The 21315-nt window shown below is 45.3% G+C and overlaps 1 protein-coding gene and 1 long non-coding RNA gene across 8 annotated transcripts; both read right to left on the bottom strand.

The window, feature by feature from the left end:
* Nucleotides 1-1296: 1296 nt before the first annotated feature.
* Nucleotides 1297-2166, bottom strand: LOC141026799 (protein FAR1-RELATED SEQUENCE 5-like). Its single transcript, XM_073503652.1, has one exon. The coding sequence runs from the start codon at nucleotides 2164-2166 to the stop codon at nucleotides 1297-1299; it is 870 nt and encodes a 289-aa protein (XP_073359753.1).
* Nucleotides 2167-11150: 8984 nt separating this feature from the next.
* Nucleotides 11151-14517, bottom strand: LOC109743972 (uncharacterized). 7 transcript variants are annotated; one of them, XR_006666606.2, is made up of 5 exons: nucleotides 13845-14506; nucleotides 13049-13764; nucleotides 12747-12825; nucleotides 12213-12479; nucleotides 11151-11755 (listed from the first exon to the last, which is right to left on the bottom strand). It is a non-coding gene; the product is annotated as an uncharacterized lncRNA (long non-coding RNA). The 7 variants fall into 7 exon arrangements; XR_005763352.3 differs by having other exon boundaries at nucleotides 12213-13577; nucleotides 13656-13764; nucleotides 13845-14517; XR_005763353.3 differs by having other exon boundaries at nucleotides 12213-13439; nucleotides 13656-13764; nucleotides 13845-14514.
* Nucleotides 14518-21315: the final 6798 nt, after the last annotated feature.

The raw sequence follows: 21315 nt of genomic DNA on the forward strand, positions 1-21315 counted from the left end.
ACTAGGTGTTAACCATTTTCCACATCACCTGCCCAAAATCAACGCACAAGTTGCTTCATACTGCCCCACTGTTTGCTCAAAAACTGTGCATGAGTTGTTTTTTTTAAACACAGCTGCTGACAACTTTTTTGGCAAGAGGAATCAAAAACCACAGAATGATTAAGCATATAGATTTCCACATTTTCCTTTCAATTAACGACCATTTTCTTTGAAGCTATATGTCTGCAATTATGAATTTAAAGCGAAGACAGAAACAAGGACAAATATAAATTATTACAAGCTTCTCCAAATCGATCGACACGGTTTTTGACATAAAACCTGACCTGTGGCGCGGTTGCTTTAAATTGCCTCATCATCTGCTCAAAAAATGAGGTCAACAGTTGCTTCCAGTGTACGGCACCTAGACTGAGTGGGTCATTTTCGTCTGTCCACGTCACTTGAACATCTAAGTGTACTTTTGAGCATTGTGTTCAATTGAATCACAAAGGTTGCATTTGTTCTTTCTTTTTGGTTGTAGTTCTAGAGCTGATTTGAACCGTCTGGTGCAGGTGCGGCCTTTTGTGACTGACCTGGGTGGGTCCATAGGGGGTAGGGGGCAGGTGGAGGAGGAGGTTGACCCGATGCACTGGGGGCTGTTGGATCTGATGCTTCCTTAGCCCGGACTGCTTCCCGGGCTGCCTTGAGCTTCTTTCTCCTTAATTAGTTCAGTTTAGTAACCTCAGCGTCTGCTGCCTTCATGTGCCTCGCAACCACAGGAGCAGCCTCATCACTTGTCATTGCTTTCTTTGCCAACCTTGCAAAATCCATTGTCATATTCACTTGGCGCACTTGGTTCTCTGACTCAGGGGGCAAGTCTGGGCCAGAATTTTGGTCAATTGGCGAGGGCACACTTGGGACTGCATCTTGCGTCCAACGTTGCTTGATGTAGTGTGCAGGGATCTCATTAACGGCAAGGTGTCTGAAGATTTTCAATACATGGCAACAAAGTATGCCGTCCCTATGCCACTTGCAACATTCACAATCATAGATTGCTGGCTCTGGCCTCACTATGACTAGGTACTTCCTTGAGCCATACCCTAGAACTTCTTCTGTATTGGGCTCAAGGTGATAGAAGTGGATTCCAGCAGGGAACACATCGTACTGGCCAATCATCTAAAACTCAGTTCTAAATTTCACATAGATGTCCCTAGTGTATGCCTTGTAGGCATGTCTCTCAATGGGGAAACACGACCATCTTTGTGCGTCTAGATGCTCTGTCCGGTAGTCATTCCCGCCTTCCCTCACGAGTATGTGTACCTAAATTTTCTCATGTTGCTTGACAAAATTGAGGAGCGACTTGTGTGGGTTCACATAGCGCTTCAAGACAACGTTGAACCCTTCGCTGCGTTGTGTTGATTGAAGGAACGGGAAGAACCTGAATTTGAAGTAGCATGGCACCCATGTAGCCCGGTCTTCATACAGTTTCTCAAAGTGCCCATACATGAGCCCATCATACTTTATCAAGAGTGCAACCCACTTTCGCTCAAATTCCGCAGGGGTGAAACTGAAGTCAATACACTCATTGAAGTCCTTCACCAAATCTGGGTTCCTAGCCAACACTGGTCCAAGTTTTTCTTGCGCCTTCTTCATAATATGCCAACGATAACAACGATGTATTGCTGCGGGGAACTTGTTCTTGATAGATGCCGCCATTGCAGCATCTTGGTCTATGATTATGTTGTGCGGAGCCAATCCATCCATTGCCTCCAAGAACGCATCAAATAGCCAGTCATAGCTTGAGGCTAGCTCCTTCCGGACAAAGCCACACCCAAGCATAATAGATTGCCCATGTCTGTTGATGCCAATGAAGGGGGCAAACGGCATACTGTACATGTTCGTGAGATAAGTTGCATCAAATGATACGCAATCGTGGTAAGCCGTCGCATAAGCTTTCCGGGCTGCACCATCCACCCAAAACAAGTTCTCACACCTGCCTTCCGCATCCGTCTTGCACTTGAAGAAAAAACCAGGGTCTGCTTCCTTAACTTTGCAAAAGTAGTTCAGGGTTTCTTCAACGTCGCAGTCTTTAGTTGCAGCATTCAGCTTTGAACAGTGGTTATGTATGGCTTTGCACGTGTAAGGGATGATCAACTCTGCCCCATAGTATGATGACATCACCATCATCATTCTCCCTGTCAAAGACATTTTTTCACAATACCTTGTGTTATTTTTTTGAAGCAACAAAAACATGATGTAAGGAGCAACTTATGCATAAAATAGAGCAACTTCATATACATAAAAAGTTCTTTCTTTTTACTAGTTTTCCCCCTATGCACACGAAATGCACAATGTGAGAAGTTAGTAGTTTTTTATATGCTGGGCACCACGTATCTTATCAGAGTTGCTCAAAGCCAAAACAGAATTGCTCAAATTAAAAAAAGAGAGTTGCCAGAGTTGCTTTTTTCTGACCAAAAAGATGAGGGGTGGTGGGGTGTTTTTTTATGTACCTGTCTAGTTGTTGTCGTGTAGATGAGTCAGAAATTTTTTCTCCTCTGGGGGGATGCCTTGGTGGGAACAGAGATATTTGGATAGTGAAGGTTTGTCAACCAACGGATGGGTGTGATTTGCAATGAAGTTTATAACTTCCCATCTGCCATCTATTAGCTTGACCACCATCTTAGTAGGGCATTTGGTTTGCTTTATAGTCTCCCTTTTTTGCTTCTTCTTATAAGTGGGTTCTTCATCATCCTCTTCAATATCTTCTTCAGGGGAGCTTGTGCATGCACTTTTTTTGCTTGATGAGACATCTGATACTCCAACCCTCTCCACAGGCTTACGAAACTTGTTACAACAGAATTGTTGCCTGTCCAGCACCCCTGTGTATGCCGACCTGTGGGACGTGTTTGACTTGATTGAAAAACCCACCCCTAGAGCATAGCGATTGTAGTGTTCTCTTGCCCCCACTAGCGTGTCAAAGCGCATACCAACATAGGGCAGTTGCGGCTGCGACCCTGCTTCTTCATCTTCCAAGTCAGGTTTATCATCAACTGTAGCATTAGCAGGACCAAGTACAGCATTGGGAGCAGCGACATGGGTGGTCGGAGCATGAGCATCATTAGAGCCAATGCGGGGTCTGGTGACTCACCAACCCCCTCTTCCAAATGGATATCATGCTGATCATATGCTGTATTTAAGAACGGCGCACCCAACTCAACCGAAATGTTGACAGACTCGACGTCAACCGGTGGTTCATTGAGTTTTTTCATTGTTTTATTTTATTCTTCTTGTCCCTCTTTGTTTTGTTTACCAGCTCACCCTGCAGAGACATTTTCATTGTCAATAACACAACCAATATAAACATACTTTTCTGTTAGGAGGACAAATTGAAGTAAAAGTCTATACTAGATTAAATCAGGGCAACCATATACAATTTTCTAGGCAACTGTAAAGGTAAGCAGAGGCAACTTTTTGTGTTGTTTTCACACAAGTTCAATTTTTTTGTCATACATTTTTCTTCTCTGTGTTACCCACCAGCGCACAATATGTGTATAATTTGCTGACAAGTGTGTTCCCTTTTTGTTCTTCAGCAGGAGGTGGCAAACACTTTTTGAAGTGGGGGAAAGATGCATATATGTTAGGCAGGTCTAAGCATGGGCAGAAGACCTTTTTTCATTTTTAGTAGTGGATTTGTGTGGATTTAGGCAGATCTTCTATGCAACGTTGTTACTTTTAATATGTTTTTTATTTGTGTCCTTATTTATGAGAGGATACACATGTACTGAACTACGTTTGAATGCTTTTGTGTGAATATTTTCTGTTTTTACCAGATTGAGAACCGTATGCAGTTTTTGCCGGATTGATGAATGCAAGCATCTTGATGCATACTTTTGTTCATGACAACTGTATGTTGCTCAGTTTTGTCTGCAAAACCATTGAGAGGTGGGAAGTTGCTTGGAAATTGTTTCTCTTTTCTTTACATAATGGACATAGTTGCTTAGTTTTACAAATCAGGAAAAGAAACACCCCCTCTTGATCCCTCAAGCAGGGGAAAAGATATTTTTTTGCAGTTGTTCAACGAACACAATACAATTGCGTAAAGTAGGAGGATCAGTTGCTCAGTGTTTTTTTGCAAAACAACTGTAAGCCTATTGACCAGGGACAGACAAACACAATGCACATAGATGCTCAGTTTTGAAACCAGTAACATGCAAACCCTTTTGATATCTCAAGCAGGGACAAAGGTTTTAGGTTTTTTGTTCATATCCCCCCTCATTTTTTTGCAGTTGCTCAACGACCACAATAGAATTGCCTAAAGTTGTAGCACTGGTTGCTCAGTTTTTTTTTGCAAAACAACTCTAGGACTATTGATCAGGAACAGACACACACAATGCACATAGATGCTCAGTTTTGAAATCAGGAATAGACAAACCCTATTGATATCTCAAGCAGGGACAAAGGTTTTAGGTTTCTTGTTCATACCCCCACATTTTTTTTGTAGTTGCTCAACGATCACAATGAAATTTCCTAAAGTTGGAGCACTAGTTGCTCAGTTTGCTTTTTGCAAAACAACTGTAGGCCTATTGACCAGGAACAGACAAACACAATGCTCATAGATGCTTAGTTTTGAAATCAGGAACATACAAACCCTATTGATATCTCAAGCAGGGACAAAGGTTTTAGGTTTCTTGTTCATACCCCCACATTTTTTTGTAGTTGCTCAACGATCACAATGAAATTGCCTAAAGTTGGAGCACTAGTTGCTCAGTTTGCTTTTTGCAAAACAACTGTAGGCCTATTGACCAGGAACAGACAAACACAATGCACATAGATGCTTAGTTTTGAAATCAGGAACATACAAACCCTATTGATATCTCAAGCAGGGACAAAGGTTTTAGGTTTCTTGTTCATACCCCCCTCATTTTTTTTGCAGTTGCTCAACGACCACAATGGAATTGCCTAAAGTTTGGAGTACTAGTTGCTCATTTTACCAAACATGAAGGGGGGGTGGGGTGTTCATGATCAAGCATGAGATGGACGGTTTTTTGTAGTTGCTTAGTCAAAGTAATAGAATTGCCCAAAATCACTAGTTCCTTAGTTTTTTGCACACACCTACAAATCCGACCAGAGAGGGACGGGATTTGTAGGCAAATCACGAACAGAAGAGGGGGTAGAGGTTTTGGAGGACGGTAGTTACCTTCTGATCTTGCTTTGTCAAGACACCATGGACACCCCAAGATCAGCCTGATTCTTCAAATCTGGTTACAAAGGAAGAGGAGGGAGGAAAGGAGGAGGAAATGATGAGGGGAGATCTGAACGTGCTGGTCAAGAAAGAGAGAAAAGAGAGGAGAGAGAGGGGGATTGCGGGGGCGCGTGAGAGAGAGAAGGGGGCCAACGCACGGGGACCAGGAGGTGGACCAGGTGTGATCGGGGCGCGTGCGATCCACCCGTGATTCGCGCAGGCTTCGATTCCTTGATTTCGCGCGCGCGGGGCTGTCTTTCCCTTTTCGGTTGTCTGCTCGCACGCGGGTCGTTGCTTCCTTTTATGGGAGAGCGCTCGGTGGTGCGATCGGGCGCCCGTGCGCCAGGGAGCCACGTCCCTGCAAATAATGTACCTTGTAGGCTAGGCTGTAAGCTAGGCTGTAGGCTGTTGGACATGCATGCTTGCACGGCTGCTAACAATGCGCTGCACTACAATCTACTTCTTGCATACTAGGGGTTGGGGCGCACCCATGGCGCGCCTCTTGACACGAAGTTGTGCGCACCTGTATTGCTGCAGCGCCTCGAAGCGTCTCGTGCGGCCATTTTCATACGCCCACACACATTAGTCCTCGATTGTTAGCAAACAAACAGTTGTTGTTAGCATCATGATATTTGTTGCATCATTTTTATGTCCAATTTATATAAACATCGATAATTAGGTTAATTTTGGTAATTTTCTTATTTTTAATAAAAGTTAACATTTTCGTAAAAAATGAAACACTATTTCCACGAATGAGTTACCGGTTGAGTACATGAAGACATCCTCCTTCGGGACAATCAAGTAGTACTGAATTCTAAGTCCGAAGTTGACAGTGGGATCGTTCTATAGAATCCAAGTAATGAATTTAAGTTTAGAAAATTAGTAATGCAATGTGTAACATAAATGCTTAAGTTTGTTTTATATTAACATAGAATTAGAAACTGAAATTTGAAATGTTGCATTACCTATTTGGTCAGGTCTTCCATGTAGACAATATTCTTGGTGTATGTCTCGCTTGTACTGGTCTTATTCTTCTTTTTTCTTCTTCTTCTTCCTCTCCTTTGTTTATGTGTGGCGTGTACTTTTCTTCTTGTTTGTTTCTTTGTCCAGAAGTTGAAAATTGATGGTGATAAATTTCATAATTAACTGATTTTACTTGTCCAGAAGTTCAAAATTATTGATGATAAATTTTATGTATATGCATGGCAGGTACCACATTGTTTGTAAGGATATTGAAGGATGTTGTATGGACAGATGGATTATAGAGTTGGTGTATATTAATCATGATAAGGGGATAAGGAATATACTTATGGCTCCTTGGCTCTGGTTGGGTCAGTAGCTTGGAGATTGCTTGTAGATTGATCTGCTCTAGTTGGCTCAGTAGCTTGGAGTATACTTGGAGATTTGCTCTTCTTTAGAAATCAAAATCAATATTTGTAACCTGGGTGTGTACTAAGTTGCCCGTACTTTTTCGTGTGTACTAATCTAGGCGTCCAATCTCTGAAAGCTGGGTACTTTATATTAGTCCAACTTTTGCTGGTCCGAGTTGGTGTATGGATTTTCTTCCGATTGGCGATTGTTTTTCCCCTTCCACGTCCGATCCAGTAATCTGTTTCCTTTTTAGTTTGTGATTCCGTCAAGGACACAAACTGTGAATGAATCACTTCAAAAGCCGGCTGAATCTCAAGAATGCAAGCTGTTTGATTGGAACTAAATTGTACATTGGACTATGCTAATGTTGATTCCTGGGTATGGTATACTTCTCCTCTGTCAGTCGATTAACCGACGACAAAAAAGTAAATAAGATGCATGGATCGATAATATTTGACATCTACAGCTGAGCATAAAAAAATACTGACATGAAATGTAACGCCCACGATGCGGCTATATCTCCCACGTGTCGAGGCACGACTTAGAGGCATAACCGCTTTGTGGTTTTGTCGCAAGAAGGGTCATCTTCACACAATCCCGTGTAATGAACAAGAATGGGATAACGAGAGTTGGCTTACAATCGGCACTTCACACAATACATAAATAATTCATACATATCATCCAAAATCCACACATAGACCGACTACGGTCAAAACCCAAATGAAAATAAGATGACCCCAAATGCTAGATCCCCGATCGTCCCAACTGTGCTCCACTACTGATCATCAGGAAAAGAAAAATAGTAACGACCACGTTCCTCATCGAACTCCCACTTGAGCTCGGTTGCGTCATCTGGATCGGCATCGTCGGCACCTACAACTGTTTTGGTAGAATCTGTGAGTCACGAGGACTCAGCAATCTCACACCCGCGAGATCAAGACTATTTAAGCTTATAGGAAAGGATGGTGTAATGAGGGGGAGCTGCAGCAAGCACTAAGCATATATGGTGGCTAACATACGCAAATGAGAGCGAGAAGAGAAGCAACGCAACGGTCGAGAAGCTAGAAATGATCAAGAAGTGATCCTGAAACTACTTACGTTCATGCATAACTCAAACCGTGTTCACTTCCCGGACTCCGCCGAGAAGAGACCATCACGGCTACACACACGGTTCATGTATTTTAATAGGGTCAAGTGAAAAGTTTTCTACAACCGGACATTAACAAATTCCCATCTGCCTCATAACTGTGGGCACGGCTTTCGAAAGATAATACCCTGCAGGGGTGTCCCAACTTAGCCCATCATAAGCTCTCATGGTCAACGAAGGATAAACCTTCTCCCAGGAAGACCCGATCAGTCTCGGAATCCCGGTTTACAAGACATTTCGACAATGGTAAAACAAGACCAGCAAGACCACCCGCTGTGCCGACAAATCCCGATAGGAGCTGCACATATCTCGTTCTCAGGGCACACCGGATAAGCGAAGCGTACAGGTACCAACGTAACCCAAGTTGCCAAGGGACGGTCCCGCACGGTGCTCTAGTTTGGACCAACACTCGGAGGAGCACTGACCCGGGGGTTAAAATAAAGATGACCCTCGGGCTCGCGAAAACCCAAGGGAAAAGGCTTAGGTGGCAAATGGTAAAACCAAGGTTGGGCCTTGCTAGAGGAGTTTTATTCAAGACGAACTGTCAAGGGGGTCCCATAAATCACCCAACCGCGTAAGGAACACAAACTCAAGGAACATAATACCGGTATGACGGAAAGTAAGGCGGCAAGAGTGGAACAAAACACCAGGCATAAGGCCGAGCCTTCCACCCTTTACCAAATATATAGATGCATTAATTAAATAAGAGATATTGTGATATTCCAAAATATCCATGTTCCAACATGGAACCAACTTCAACTTCACCTGCAACTAGCAACGCTATAAGAAGGGCTGAGCAAAAGCAGTAACTTAGTCGAACAACGGTTTGCTAGGAAAAGGATGGTTAGAGGCTTGACATGGCAATATGGGAGGCATGATATAGCAAGTGGTAGGTAGCGCAGCATGGCAATAGAACGAGCAACTAGCAAAGCAAAGATAGAAGTGATTTCGAGGGTATGGTCATCTTGCCTGCAAGGTTCTCAAAGTTGTCGAAAGCTTAATCCTCGTAAGCGTACTCGACAGGTTCCTCATTCACGAACTCGTCTCCCGGCTCTACCCACAACAAGAACACAAGCAACGTAACCACAATCAATCACGGGAAATGCACAACCAACATGTTGCAAAACATGTATGATATGCGAGATGTGGTATGCGATGCATATGCGTGCTCCGGAAGAAAAATGATGAACAAGGCAGTAACTTGGCAAACCAAGCATGCCACTGGAAAGATGAGATGATTTCGGTCGAAATCGATATAAAGATCACCGGAAACGGATGCACGGTTTGCAAATGGCAAGCAAAACAAGAATGACACGATTCTGCGATTAACAGCATGATAGCACTTAGAATGCAACAAGTAGCAACGCTACAGCACTCCAACATAGCAACAAAGCATATGGCAGTAATCTACAGGAGATGCTTGACAAAAGATGAACACTGAGCTACGGCTAGATCACAACATAACAGGTCCAAACAAGCATGGCAAAAGTGCAAAAGATATCAGGTTCACAGACTTGGTGAAATTACTGGACATGGCTGAAACAATATCAGGTAGCAATGTTCAGAACAAGAAATCAACATGCTACAGGAACTTAACATAGCAAAACAAGACATCGCATGAACCTACTAAATGCATAAAACAAAAGCTCCTTACTGACCATAAGCCAAAAAGGAGCAGAAGATATGATGGCAACCATGTAAACATAGCAAGTTCCGTTAACAGGTTTCAGACTTGGCAGAAAACAGAGCATGACAGTAATAGCATTATGAAGGCATCTTGGTGAGCTTGATTCACTCACCACAAAGCCATGCATGACAAAACAAGCATACCTACAGCAAGATGGCAAGTTTATGAAGCTATCCATGGCAAGAACAAATACAAAGCATGAATGGATCAACTACAACAAGCTTGGAAAAATTGAATAACACGTAAACAATCTGCCAGAAATATTTTATAGCAAAAGTAGAGCAAGATTGAGTCATGCTAGGTACTCCATAATTGCAAACAGGGACATGGATGCATAGAGTACAACTATATCTACAAAACATCCTTACTGAACATCACCAAAAGAAGCATGGATCCCTCTGTAGCCACATGGATACATAGCAACAAAATAACAGCAGTCACAGAATTAGCAAAATTACTAAGCCCCTGAAAACAGAAACATCACGAAGCCTAGTTTGCATGCTTGTGCTAGTCAGCACAGAGATCACAAAAATACATGGCATACACCTCTGTAAAGATGGGATGGCATACATCAAAACACATGTAGAGCTCATGCCCATAAGATGCACATATTAAATGCAGAACAAATAACAAATCCTCATGTTCTGATAAGTAACAGCAGGTAACAGCATATAGCACTCTTGCACTAGAGATTTTGGCATCAAGATGGACTCAAATGAACATGGCATAATGGAACAAAATGAAGAGCATCTCGAGAAGAACATTTCGATATATTACACGCGCGAAACGTAGTTATATGCAGAGGGTTATGCCATGATGAAGTATGCCACAGTATGTGAAAATATCCGAGACTTGGCAGAAATTAGAGGGGGGGGGGAAGTCAACCCTAGAGTTTCCAGATCGGATCGGGAGCAGTTCGCCGGGGCAGCGGGCTCGGGCGCCGGAGAGAGCTCGGTCGAGGGAGGAGGAGGAGGCGCCGGGGGACGCGGGGGTCGGCGGGGACGCGGCGGGAGGAGGCGGCGAGGATGGCGTCGAGGCACGCCGGCGCACGGGCGCGCGGGTGCCGGCGGGCACGGGTGGCGGCCGGAGGGCGGCGCCGGGCCTCGGCGGCGTGGGGGCGCGGGCCCGATCCGGGCTCTCCGGGCCGCGGCGGCGGGGACGGCGGCGATGACACGTGGCGGCGGCGGATTGGGCGAGGGCGGCGGCGCGATTTCGTCCGGCGCCGGGCGGACGTGTCCGGTGCGCGGAGGGAGAGGGCTAGGGTTTCGGGGATCCGGAATTTCGGGGAGTCTCACATATATATAGCTAGAGGGAGCTAGGAGACTCCAAATGGAGCACGGTTTTCGCCCACACGATCGTGATCGAACGACCTAGAGCATGGAAGAGACTTAGAGGGGTTTTTCGACTTTTTGGAGGGGGGTTTTGCTGCAACACACAAAAGAACTTTGTGGTGGCCCGGTTAACCGTTGGAGCATCAAACGACCTCCAAATGGAAGTGGTCTACCAGTGGTATACCAAGGCCACTTGGCAAGCCTCGGTCCATTCCGAGAACGTTCAACACCCGCTCATGAAAAGAAACAAGAGGGGTGCGCCGGTGCATGTGGGAGTGCCGGATTGCAAAACGGACAACGGGGAAAATGCTCGGACGCATGAGATGAACATGTATGCCCATGAGAAGCACATGATGAAATGATATGAGATGCATGACATGAACAAAATGCAAAACGAAAAACATAACCCGACCACGGAGGGAATATCATAACACATAGCCGAAAATGGCAAGAGTTGGAGTTACAAATATGGAAAGTTACATCCGGGGTGTTACATGAAAGAATTCATAAACAAAAAAATAATTCTTATCCACATGCCAAACCAACAAACGTCACAAAGAAGTAAAAATAAAATAAATACACATGCTGGGTCTAGAAAGAACATCTGCAGCATTAGTTTCGGAAGACTAACCTCAACATATACACATGCTCTTCCTATGCCATCACTCTAGAGAAATAGTAGAACCAGAAGGGGATAAACCATGCTGCTAGCTGTTATAGTTGTACGTACAAGTCATTGTACTCTAGAAGCTAAATAGCAGAAATAATGCTCCATCGACAAAATTTCAGTGTGAGTCTCACAGATGATCATTGATGTGTTCTTGCACATCCGGCTGCAGTTAGATCTGGGACCATCTTTTCTGGTCCTGCCATTTCAGTTTCTCGTGTTGGTAATCCATTGAAATCCCCCTCGGCACTGGCTTTGACCCCGACCTGCTTATCTGGGATGCCAAGATCATTTTCTACAAACCCTTCTCTATGGAGGACTTCATTGCAGTTGGCTGGAATAGTTGGAAGCAAAGGAATGTGAGGAACGACCACATGAAAGAAGTCATGTGAACATATCAGACATGGTTGCCTGATAGAACATTCTTCTGAACAAAGCAGGTTGTACAAAGACTACAAACAAAGTACTCCCTCTGTTCCTAAATATAAGTCTTGTTAGAAGATTTCAATATGGAGTACATATAGTGGAAATGGGTGAATCTCACTCTAAAATCTGTCTATATACATCCGTATCTAGTCCACATTGAAGTCTCTAAAAAGACTTTATTTGGAAACAGAGTGAGTAGTTCTTATCAACATGCTGAACCCAAAAAATGTCATGAAGAAGAAAAAAAAGAAACATCATCTGCAGCATTAGTTTCAAACTTTTCTATCGCTTGGCTTGCAACAACTCATGTGCATTACCAAATTAATGAATAGGAGCATTTATCAGTAAGGAGAAAAGTGAAGTACCAGGCTCCAACCAGCCTCCTGGAATGAGGTCAGGAACTATCCAACTACAGATCAAGATCCATACAGTGCGACATCCATACGCCACCAAGAAGTAGTATTTTGCTGTAGTGAATTAAAGAAGCATCAAGTGTGCTCGTCCTCGGACCCACTCGTGCCCCCCTGATTTCATCGGCCTTGTTGACGTGTGAGCCACTGCCGACGACATGAACTCATGCAGCAGCCTTGTTGACGTGCTCCCCCATGAACTCATGTATTTTAGTTTAACATCTGCTTTGGGAATAAGAAATTATGACCCATTAAATACGATAGTCGAACTTAGTCTTACCAATCCACATATTTTTTTTAGAAATCTCCACTGATGATTGTAACAAAAGAATTCAGTCGACACAAAAAAGTCAGCCACGCTTCAAATCTTGGGGCATGCAAAGCCTGTTGGAGGCTCGAACACAAATAAGCTAGTAGAACCATGCACTCCCTTTGTCTGTTGGTACAACATGATGCAAATTATTTATGACAATCCATTATGCGAGTTACCTATGATAATCTGAATTGAATCACAGCAGTTAATATGTTGCACATTTTCATATTGAGGATCAGGGAAGAAATGGCCATACTGCAAAAAGATGGATACATTAAAATTAGATGGTATGGTTAAGTGTTAAATCCTTATCTGTCACTGCAATTTTTCATAACAGTTATGCCACTATTGCATCAATGGCATGTGGGTCCAAACCTAACAGGTCAGTGGCACCCAAGGTGGGTTAAACACTTTTACTGTGACAGACATGGGATTTGATCCTACAGATAATGTGAATACGGGTAGCTTGAAGGCTTACAGAGTGGCCCGGATCAAAATCTTGTGATGTTCTCAGCCTGAGAACACAACCAAATGCATAGGATCAACTCAACATGCGATACCTGTTCATAAGAAAAGGCAAGGCAACAAGGAGAAGACCATTCACATCTTATCAAGAACCTAGGCGGTGGAATTTGACATCTTATCAGGAACCTACGCAGGGGAATTTCAGAAATAAAATACAGAGGACAATCATAAGATCAAGCTCACATGTCCTGGTGAAGTGTTGAATCATCCGAGTTTGCATAGACAAATAATGAGCCACCACTTTCAATACTTTAAAACTTCGACGAAGCCAAATTGGTGTATTCATCAGTTACAACAAATATGTCTACACATACTCTTGCTTGAATAGCCTGTTACAAAGTTCACTAAAGGATAGATATGGTCAAGAAAATGTAACTTTTTTCCGCTGAAAAATCAACAGAAGCTTATTAGATCTCTACTATAGAAAGGTATCTGCTCATGGAGCAACACAACAAACGACAAGGAGGAGGAGATGCGTGCACCTACCAAGGAAAGCAAATCCCATGCCTTAGGGAAAGGAAAGGGAGGGAATAAGAGGAAATCAAGAGAGAGGGCCGTACCTTAATGTTGCTGCTGCTTATCCTGGGACTGGGACTGGAGGAAGGAGCAGCGGACCTTGATGAGCACATGAGCAGCGTCTCAGGCAGAGGAAGCTCCGCTCCGTGGGCCCTAGTACAGAGATGAGACAAGACGGGGGTCAGAGAGGGCGAGAAGAAGGAGGAGGAGGAGAGAAGGGATTGATAACATACCACCATCGTCGAGGCATGTGCCTGCGGTCGGTCGCCATGGCCAGACGGCTAGGGTTTCTGGCGCGAGGACAGAGGGGCGGATCTGACTGTGGGCTGTGCTGCTCGAGTGGATATGCGTCCAGGGAGAGAGGGGGAGAGGCCGCCGGCGGTGGAGTGGAGGTCGGGGTTGGGGAGTCTGCGGCGGCTGGCTTCGGCTTGGGGAATCGAGAGAAGAGAAACATGAGAGAGGGGCAGCGAAGGAAGCAATCGGGGATTTCTTTTTTTTTTTTTGAACTTGGGAATTTCTTTTTGTTGATTGATGGATGTATCGCTGCGTTTTTTTCTCTCTCGCTACCAAAATCGATACACTATTCCTAGGCTGCCCATGTGGACATCACCAGCGTGCGCCCTTCACGCGCGGCTAAATGTGTTTAATGCTTGCATGCAAAGCATCAAAAAAGGAGCATGCAATGGTACATAGTGGTAAAGTAAAAAAAGGAGCATGCAATGGCACATAGTGGTAAAGTAAAAATAGGAGCATGCAATGGCACGTAGTGGTAAAGTAAAAATAGGTAAACTTGATCATGCAATGGCCTATGGCCTAGCCTGCATATTGTTTGCAGCGTCAGACTGTTTTCTACAGCCCGACATAGGCCTGTGCCACGGCAAACCTCTCAATAAATTAATACATCGCGGACAGAGGCCAAAGGGTTCAACGCTTCCTCCAACTTTAACAAGACATTCCAAAAGTTAAAAAACATATGTAGAATATACAAAAGTTCCTCTTGTTGGGCAGGATTTAAGGCTGTAAAACTGTGTGTGTCGAATTTGTTACGTAAGAGCTTCTACAGCCGGAGCTCCCATATTCGTCCTAAACTTCTCAAATTGCTTAACCAGATCCCTCTGAGGTACTATGGTAGCGTCTAAAGGCAATTGATAGTAAAACATGTCACTAATTGTCAAGCTACCATCGGGCAGGCGATCAGTGTGACACCCATGCCGTATCTTCAACGACATCATGAAGCTATTGGGCGGCACCAACCTGTGCAAAGTAGCATAGTGTAAGGGCATATTTATCCCTAAGGTGTTTTGGTGATTGATGACAATGCTTTTGCGGACTAATCGTGTGCCTTGAGTTTCTCACACGTTTCATCGCTAGGCACAAGACGGTTTGGTGCCCCTCGAAGACTATTGAAGACGGCATTTTTCTACGTTTCTTTTCGGTGGATTTGAGTCGTAGGAAAGCCGTACTATTAAGAGGGGGTCCGCTTCGGAAAGGTCCGGGTGGAATCATCACGTACACGTTTTCTTCCTCTGCACCACCTTTCCCCTTGTGCTTTGGAGCATCCTCCGTTTTCCTCATTTCTATGCACAGAGAAGGATTCCTAAGTGTTGCTGTTCTAGGGCATGCGGTAGTACTGCTCTACGGAGCGGTAGTACTGCATGCCCTTGCGGTAGTACCGCAAGCCTTTGCGGTAGTACTGTAGGCGCCCGCGGTAGTGCCGCTCCTACGGAGCCGTACTACCGTGGCCTCAAACCAGACTCAGTTGCTCGTGCGGCTGTAGGGGAAGATGTAATTTTTTACGTCCGCGCCCTAGGTGGTAGTACCGCCCCATGCGCGCGGTAGTACCGTGAGTCCTGGTCTAGCACAGTTACATGAGCGGAAGTAGGGGCGGATGTACTTTTTTACATCCGCTCCCTGCGCGGTAGTACCGCATGCCATGTGCAGTAGTACCGTGTTGGATTTTTGCATCGATTGATTTTCAGCGGATGTAGGCACGGATGTATTTTTATTCATCCGCGCCCTTCCCAGGCTAGGCCATTCCTGCCTTGCGGTAGTACCGCATGGGGGAGCGGTAGTACCGCGCCTGCGGCAGTACCGCCCTCAGCCACTATGCTTTAGGCCTGACCTAGTTCCTGCCGTAGCAGCGATAGTACCGCGGTCACTCGCGGTAGTACCGTGTGGCCTTGCGGTAGTACCGCTTGTCAGGGGCGGTAGTACCGCAGGTCGCGGGCTGGTTAAGTGGATAACGGTTGGATTTGGTTCTCCACTATATAAGTGGTGTCTTCTTCCTCTAGTTGACTACCTCTTCCAACCCTAAGCTCCATTGTTGCTCCAAGGTCCACTTTCGCCCGATCTCTCTCCCTAGCCAATCAAACTTGTTGATTTGCTCGGGATTGGTTGAGAAGGCCCCAATCTACACTTCCACCAAGAGAAATTTGATTCCCCCCACCAATCCCTTGCGGATCTTGTTACTCTTGGGTGTTTGAGCACCCTAGACGGTTGAGGTCACCGCGGAGCCATAGTCCATTGTGGTGAAGCTTCGTGGTGTCGTTGGGAGCCTCCAATTAAGTTGTGGAGATTGGCCCAACCTTGTTTGTAAAGGTTCGGTCGCCGCCTCCAAGGGCACCAATAGTGGAATCACGGCATCTCGCATTGTGTGAGGGCGTGAGGAGAATACGGTGGCCCTAGTGGCTTCTTGGGGAGCATTGTGCCTCCACACCGCTCCAACGGAGACGTACTTCCCCTTAAAGGGAAGGAACTTCGGTAACACATCCTCGTCTTCACCGGCTCCACTCTTGGTTATCTCGTGCCTTTACTTGTGCAAGCTTATTTGTGTTATATCTCTTGCTTGCTTATGTGCTTATTGTTGTTGCATCATATAGGTTGCTCACCTAGTTGCATATCTAGACAACCTACTTTGATGCAAAGTTTAAATTGGTAAAGAAAAGCTAAAAATAGTTAGTTGCCTATTCACCCCCCTCTAGTCAACTATATCGATCCTTTCAATTGGTATCAGAGCCTCGTCTCTTTATTAAGGACTTTGCCGTCCGAAGAGTATGGTTGACACCGTAGACAGTGCGGAGGAGCACTCCGGTGTGAATCCATTCTCGTCTACGGCCGATGGGGGAACCGCAGTCTCTCGTGAGGAATTCAATGTGGCCTTGGACACATTGAAGACCTCCATGACGACCGAGGTCGAAAGCATGTTTAATAAATACATAGAAGGGCTTAAACTTCCACCGCACCGTTCAAAGTGGGTGATCCCGCTAACAAGGTGACGGATGCTACCTCCGACAAGGGGGAAGCTACTAGCGAGAAATCTCCTTCTTCTAGTGGTAAAAATGGCACCGGCATCTTTGCCCATGTGGAACCTCCACTTGTGTATGGTGGACCGCTTCCTTCCACTCATTTGAATCATGCCGGCCCGGCCCCTAAGATTGAGAAGAATGTGGACTTTGATTGTTGGGTCTATCGCTTTAAGCGTCATTTAAATCATGTGAATATTAATCTTTGGAGAGTCATTGAAGAAGGTTTCTATCCGCATGACCGAAGCAACTTCACTCCTAGAGAAGCCGTGGATAATCAATTCAATGAGAATGCTCTATTCATCATCCAAGAAGCGATTCCACCCGAAGATCTTCCTCATCTCCGGCCCTACTCCATGGCCAAAGATGCTTGACACCAAGTTGTTTCTCTCTACCGGGGAAGTGCAAGCATTCAACGCTCAAACTATGAAGTGGTGCAAGATGAAGCCGATGAGTTTGCAATGAAAGAAGATGAAAAACCTCATGAGCTTTATCGGAGGGTAACCAAACTCGCGGTTTCACTCCGAGATCATGGAAGCAAGGACACGGATGACAATTGGATCAAGCGTAAATTCCTCAAGGCAATGATGCCTTACCACAAGGCCATGCCCTCCGTCATTCGTCAAAGGCCGGACTTCCACACCTTGTCCTCAAGTGAAGTGTTGGATGAGTTCGTTGCTATGAGCATCTTGGACAAGACCGCCGACAATGTGGTGCTACGGTCTCAAAGAGTAAAGAAGCCCAACCTTGCACTAAAGGCCAAGGTTAATGTGGAGGAGGAGGACGAAGAGGAAGAAGAGGAGAGCAACCCCGAAGATACAAATTATGCCTATCATGAACACATGGCTCTTGCCTCAAGGCAATTTTGGAGCAAGAAGAACTCAAGGCCCAACTTCAACAAGAACAATTCAAGTGGCGCAAGGGTCAAGCAACGTGTGAGGACTTGCTATAATTGTGGCAATGTGAGCCACTTTGTTGCGGAGTGCCCGTATGAGAAGAGGGAAGACAATGGTGGCAAGCTCATCCGAAAGGACAAAGCCAAGTCTTTCCCCAACAAGAACAACTTCACCAAGAAGACTCCTCCCAAGGCATTGGTGGTACAAGAAGAGTATATTGAGGATGAAGATGATGATGAAGATGGTGAGTCGGTTGCCATGGCCTCGGTTGCCATTGCGACGACTCCACGGGTGTCACTCTTCGACTCACCCAATGAGAACATCACCGCCAAGTGCCTCATGGCTAAAGCCACCAACAAGGTAATCCCGAACATCAAAACTACCATCATTAATCATCCTTCTTTGACGGATTGCATTGATGAACATGAGGGATCTAGTGTGGAGGATAATGAGTTTGAGTCTTTTATGAACAAACTCAAAGGTAAACCCAAGAAGCACTTCGTTGCTCTCTTGGAACAACTTGGTGAAGCCAATGACATGATTGAGGCTCACGAAGATACCATCTCTAAGATGGAGGGGCATAGTCGTGACTATGCTGATGAGATTTCGGATCTTTCCAATGCTCTTGAAGAAGAGTGTGGTCTTCGTTTGGCTCTTGAGGAGTCACACAACGATGATCATGCTAAATTAAAGAAAGATCTTGATCATGCTCTTGTTGTTTCTCGTGTGCTCAATTCCGAGAAAGCCAAGCTTGGGGTTGATCTTGCTAGACTCAAAGAGGAGTTTGACATACTTGACAAGGCTCACAAAGTCTTGAAGGGTGCTCATGCTAGCCTCAAGGAGTCTCATGATCAACTCCAAGTAAAGCTAACCAAGGAGAAAGCCACATTTCCTCATATGGTGTTAATTGATAATGCAAATGCTACTAACCCTTGTTGTGAGCATGTGCATCTTGTTGAGGAGAATTCTAAGTTGAAAGAGCAACTTGAGAAAGGCCTTGTGTCGTGCATTCAAGGTGAGAAGAACCTCAACGACCTTTTGAGCAATCAAAAGGAAGTTGTGGCCAAGGAAGGGATTGGGTTCGCACCCATGCCCAAGAACAAGAAGAAGACTGACAAGACCAAACGACCTCCCCCTCTCAAACAAACCTTTGTGAAGGAGGGAGAGGGTGCTTCCAAGGAGAAGAAGAGCAATGTGAAGGGTGGTGGTGTCAAGACAGGCAATGCCACCCCTTCCAACAAAGCCGGCGACTTTAACCCTTCTTATGTTTTGTGTCGTGCTAGTGATGGGCATGTTTATGCCAAATTTGTTGGTTCTCCTCATGAGTATATTGAATATTTGGGTTCCGAAGACCCTTGTCACTAACATCAAAGGACCCATTACAAAATGGGTACCTAAAACCAAGCATTGATCTCTTGTAGGTGTTTGCTTCCGGTGGGGGATCATGGTTGCTCGATAGTGGAGCTACAAATCATATGACCGGAAGCAAGGACTTGGTGGTGGACGTGCACAAGATTCCATCTATGCCCACCAACGTCAAGTGGGGTGATGCCTCATCTTCTAAGGTATTGGGACTCGGCAAGGTTGTCATTTCTCATGATCTCACGATCGAGAAGGTCATGCTTGTTGAGTCCCTTGCATACAATTTACTTTCCGTTCGTCAACTTGCAATCATGGGCTTTTCCACCTTCTTTGATATTGATACCGTGGCCCTCTTGTGGAGAAAGACTCTTAAAGTAGCCTTTGTTGGGGCATGTCGAGAATGGTCTATATGTGATTAACTTTTCGGAGCGACCCACTAAGACCGCGACATGCCTAATGGCTAAAGTTGACGTGGGATGGCTTTGGCATCGCCGTTTAGCCCATGTCAATATGAGATCTTTGCAAAGTCTTCTCAAGGGGGGCCATGTTCGTGGACTAACAAATGTTAGTTTTGCTAAAGATCGTGCTTGCAATGCTTGTATCGAAGGGAAGCTACATGAGAAGGCTCACCCTCCCACGACTATCATTTACTCGAAGAGGCCTTTGGAGATCCTTCACTTGGATCTCTTTGGGCCTCCATCCTTTGATAGTCTTGGGGGTAGAAAGTATTGCTTTGTGATTGTGGATGACTATTCAATATACACATGGGTATATTTCTTCAAGAGGAAGAGCGAGACCCAACAAACTGTCATTGACTTTGCAAATGAAGCCCAACGTCAACACAATGCAAAGATCTTGACTATAAGAAGCGACAACGGCACCGAGTTCAAGAACTACACCTTGGATGAGTTCCTTAGTGATGAGGGGATCAAGCATCAATATTCCGCACCATACACCCTTCAACAAAATGGTGTAGCGGAGAGGAAGAACCGGACGTTGATGGATGCGGCAAGGACCATGATGGCGGAGTTCAAGTCTCCATATAACTTTTGGGCCGAAGCCATCGACACCGCGTGTCATGCATCCAATCAGCTCTACCTCCGCAAGGGATTGAACAAGACTCCATATGAGATACTCACCGGTAACAAGCCCAACCTCAAGTACTTTCGGGTGTTCGGGTGTAAGTGTTTCATTCTCAAGAAAGGTGTTCGTTTGTCTAAATTTGAGGCTAGAGCTTATGAGGGCATATTTGTTGGTTATGCTACAAACTCTCATGCTCACCGTGTCCTCAATAAGTCCACGGGACTTATTGAGGAGACATGTAACGTGGAGTTTGATGAGAATAACGGCTCCCAAGTGGAGCAAAGTGGCACTTGTGATGTAGGTGATGAAATTCCTCCTCAAGCCATAAGAAGAATGGGAGTTGGGTTTATCCTACCCATTAAGGAACCCCTTGTGGCCGAAGGAGAAGGACAATGCTCCACTCAAGTGGAGCCATCACCAACCCAAGGCCCACACGCTTCCGAAGAACAAAGTGAAGGCCCTCAACCTCATGAACATGACCAAGGGCAAGATCAACCTCAAGACGGTGTTGAGTCACCATGTGATGCCCAAGGTCAAGTTCCCTCCTCCGAGCAAGTTCAAGATCAAGAGCAAGATCAAGATAAAGAACAAGCTCAAGACGACACTCAAGATGATCAAGTGACCGCTCCTCAACTCACCTCCGAGGAGGAATTGGAGCGTCGTGCCGCAAAGATTGCATCCAAGCTCTCTACCAAGGGTCATCTTATGAAGAATGTGCTTGGAAGCATTCAAAAGGGGGTAAGCACTCGTAGACAATTGGCAAACTATTGTGAACATCACGCGTTTGTCTCTTGTGTTGAACCCCAAAAGGTATATGAGGCACTCGAAGATCCGGATTGGCTTAATGCCATGCATGAAGAACTCAACAACTTCGAGTACAACAAGGTGTGGAGATTGGTGCCAAGGCCAACGGGGAACCACAATGTCATTGGAACCAAGTGGATATTCAAGAACAAGCAAGATGCTCATGGGACCATTGTTCGCAACAAGGCAAGGTTGGTGGCACAAGGCTACTCCCAAGTCGAGGGTATCGACTACGGTGAAACCTTTGCTCCCGTTGC

Source organism: Aegilops tauschii, chromosome 7, assembly GCF_002575655.3.
Source record: "Aegilops tauschii subsp. strangulata cultivar AL8/78 chromosome 7, Aet v6.0, whole genome shotgun sequence".
NCBI classification, from domain to species: Eukaryota; Viridiplantae; Streptophyta; class Magnoliopsida; order Poales; family Poaceae; genus Aegilops; species Aegilops tauschii.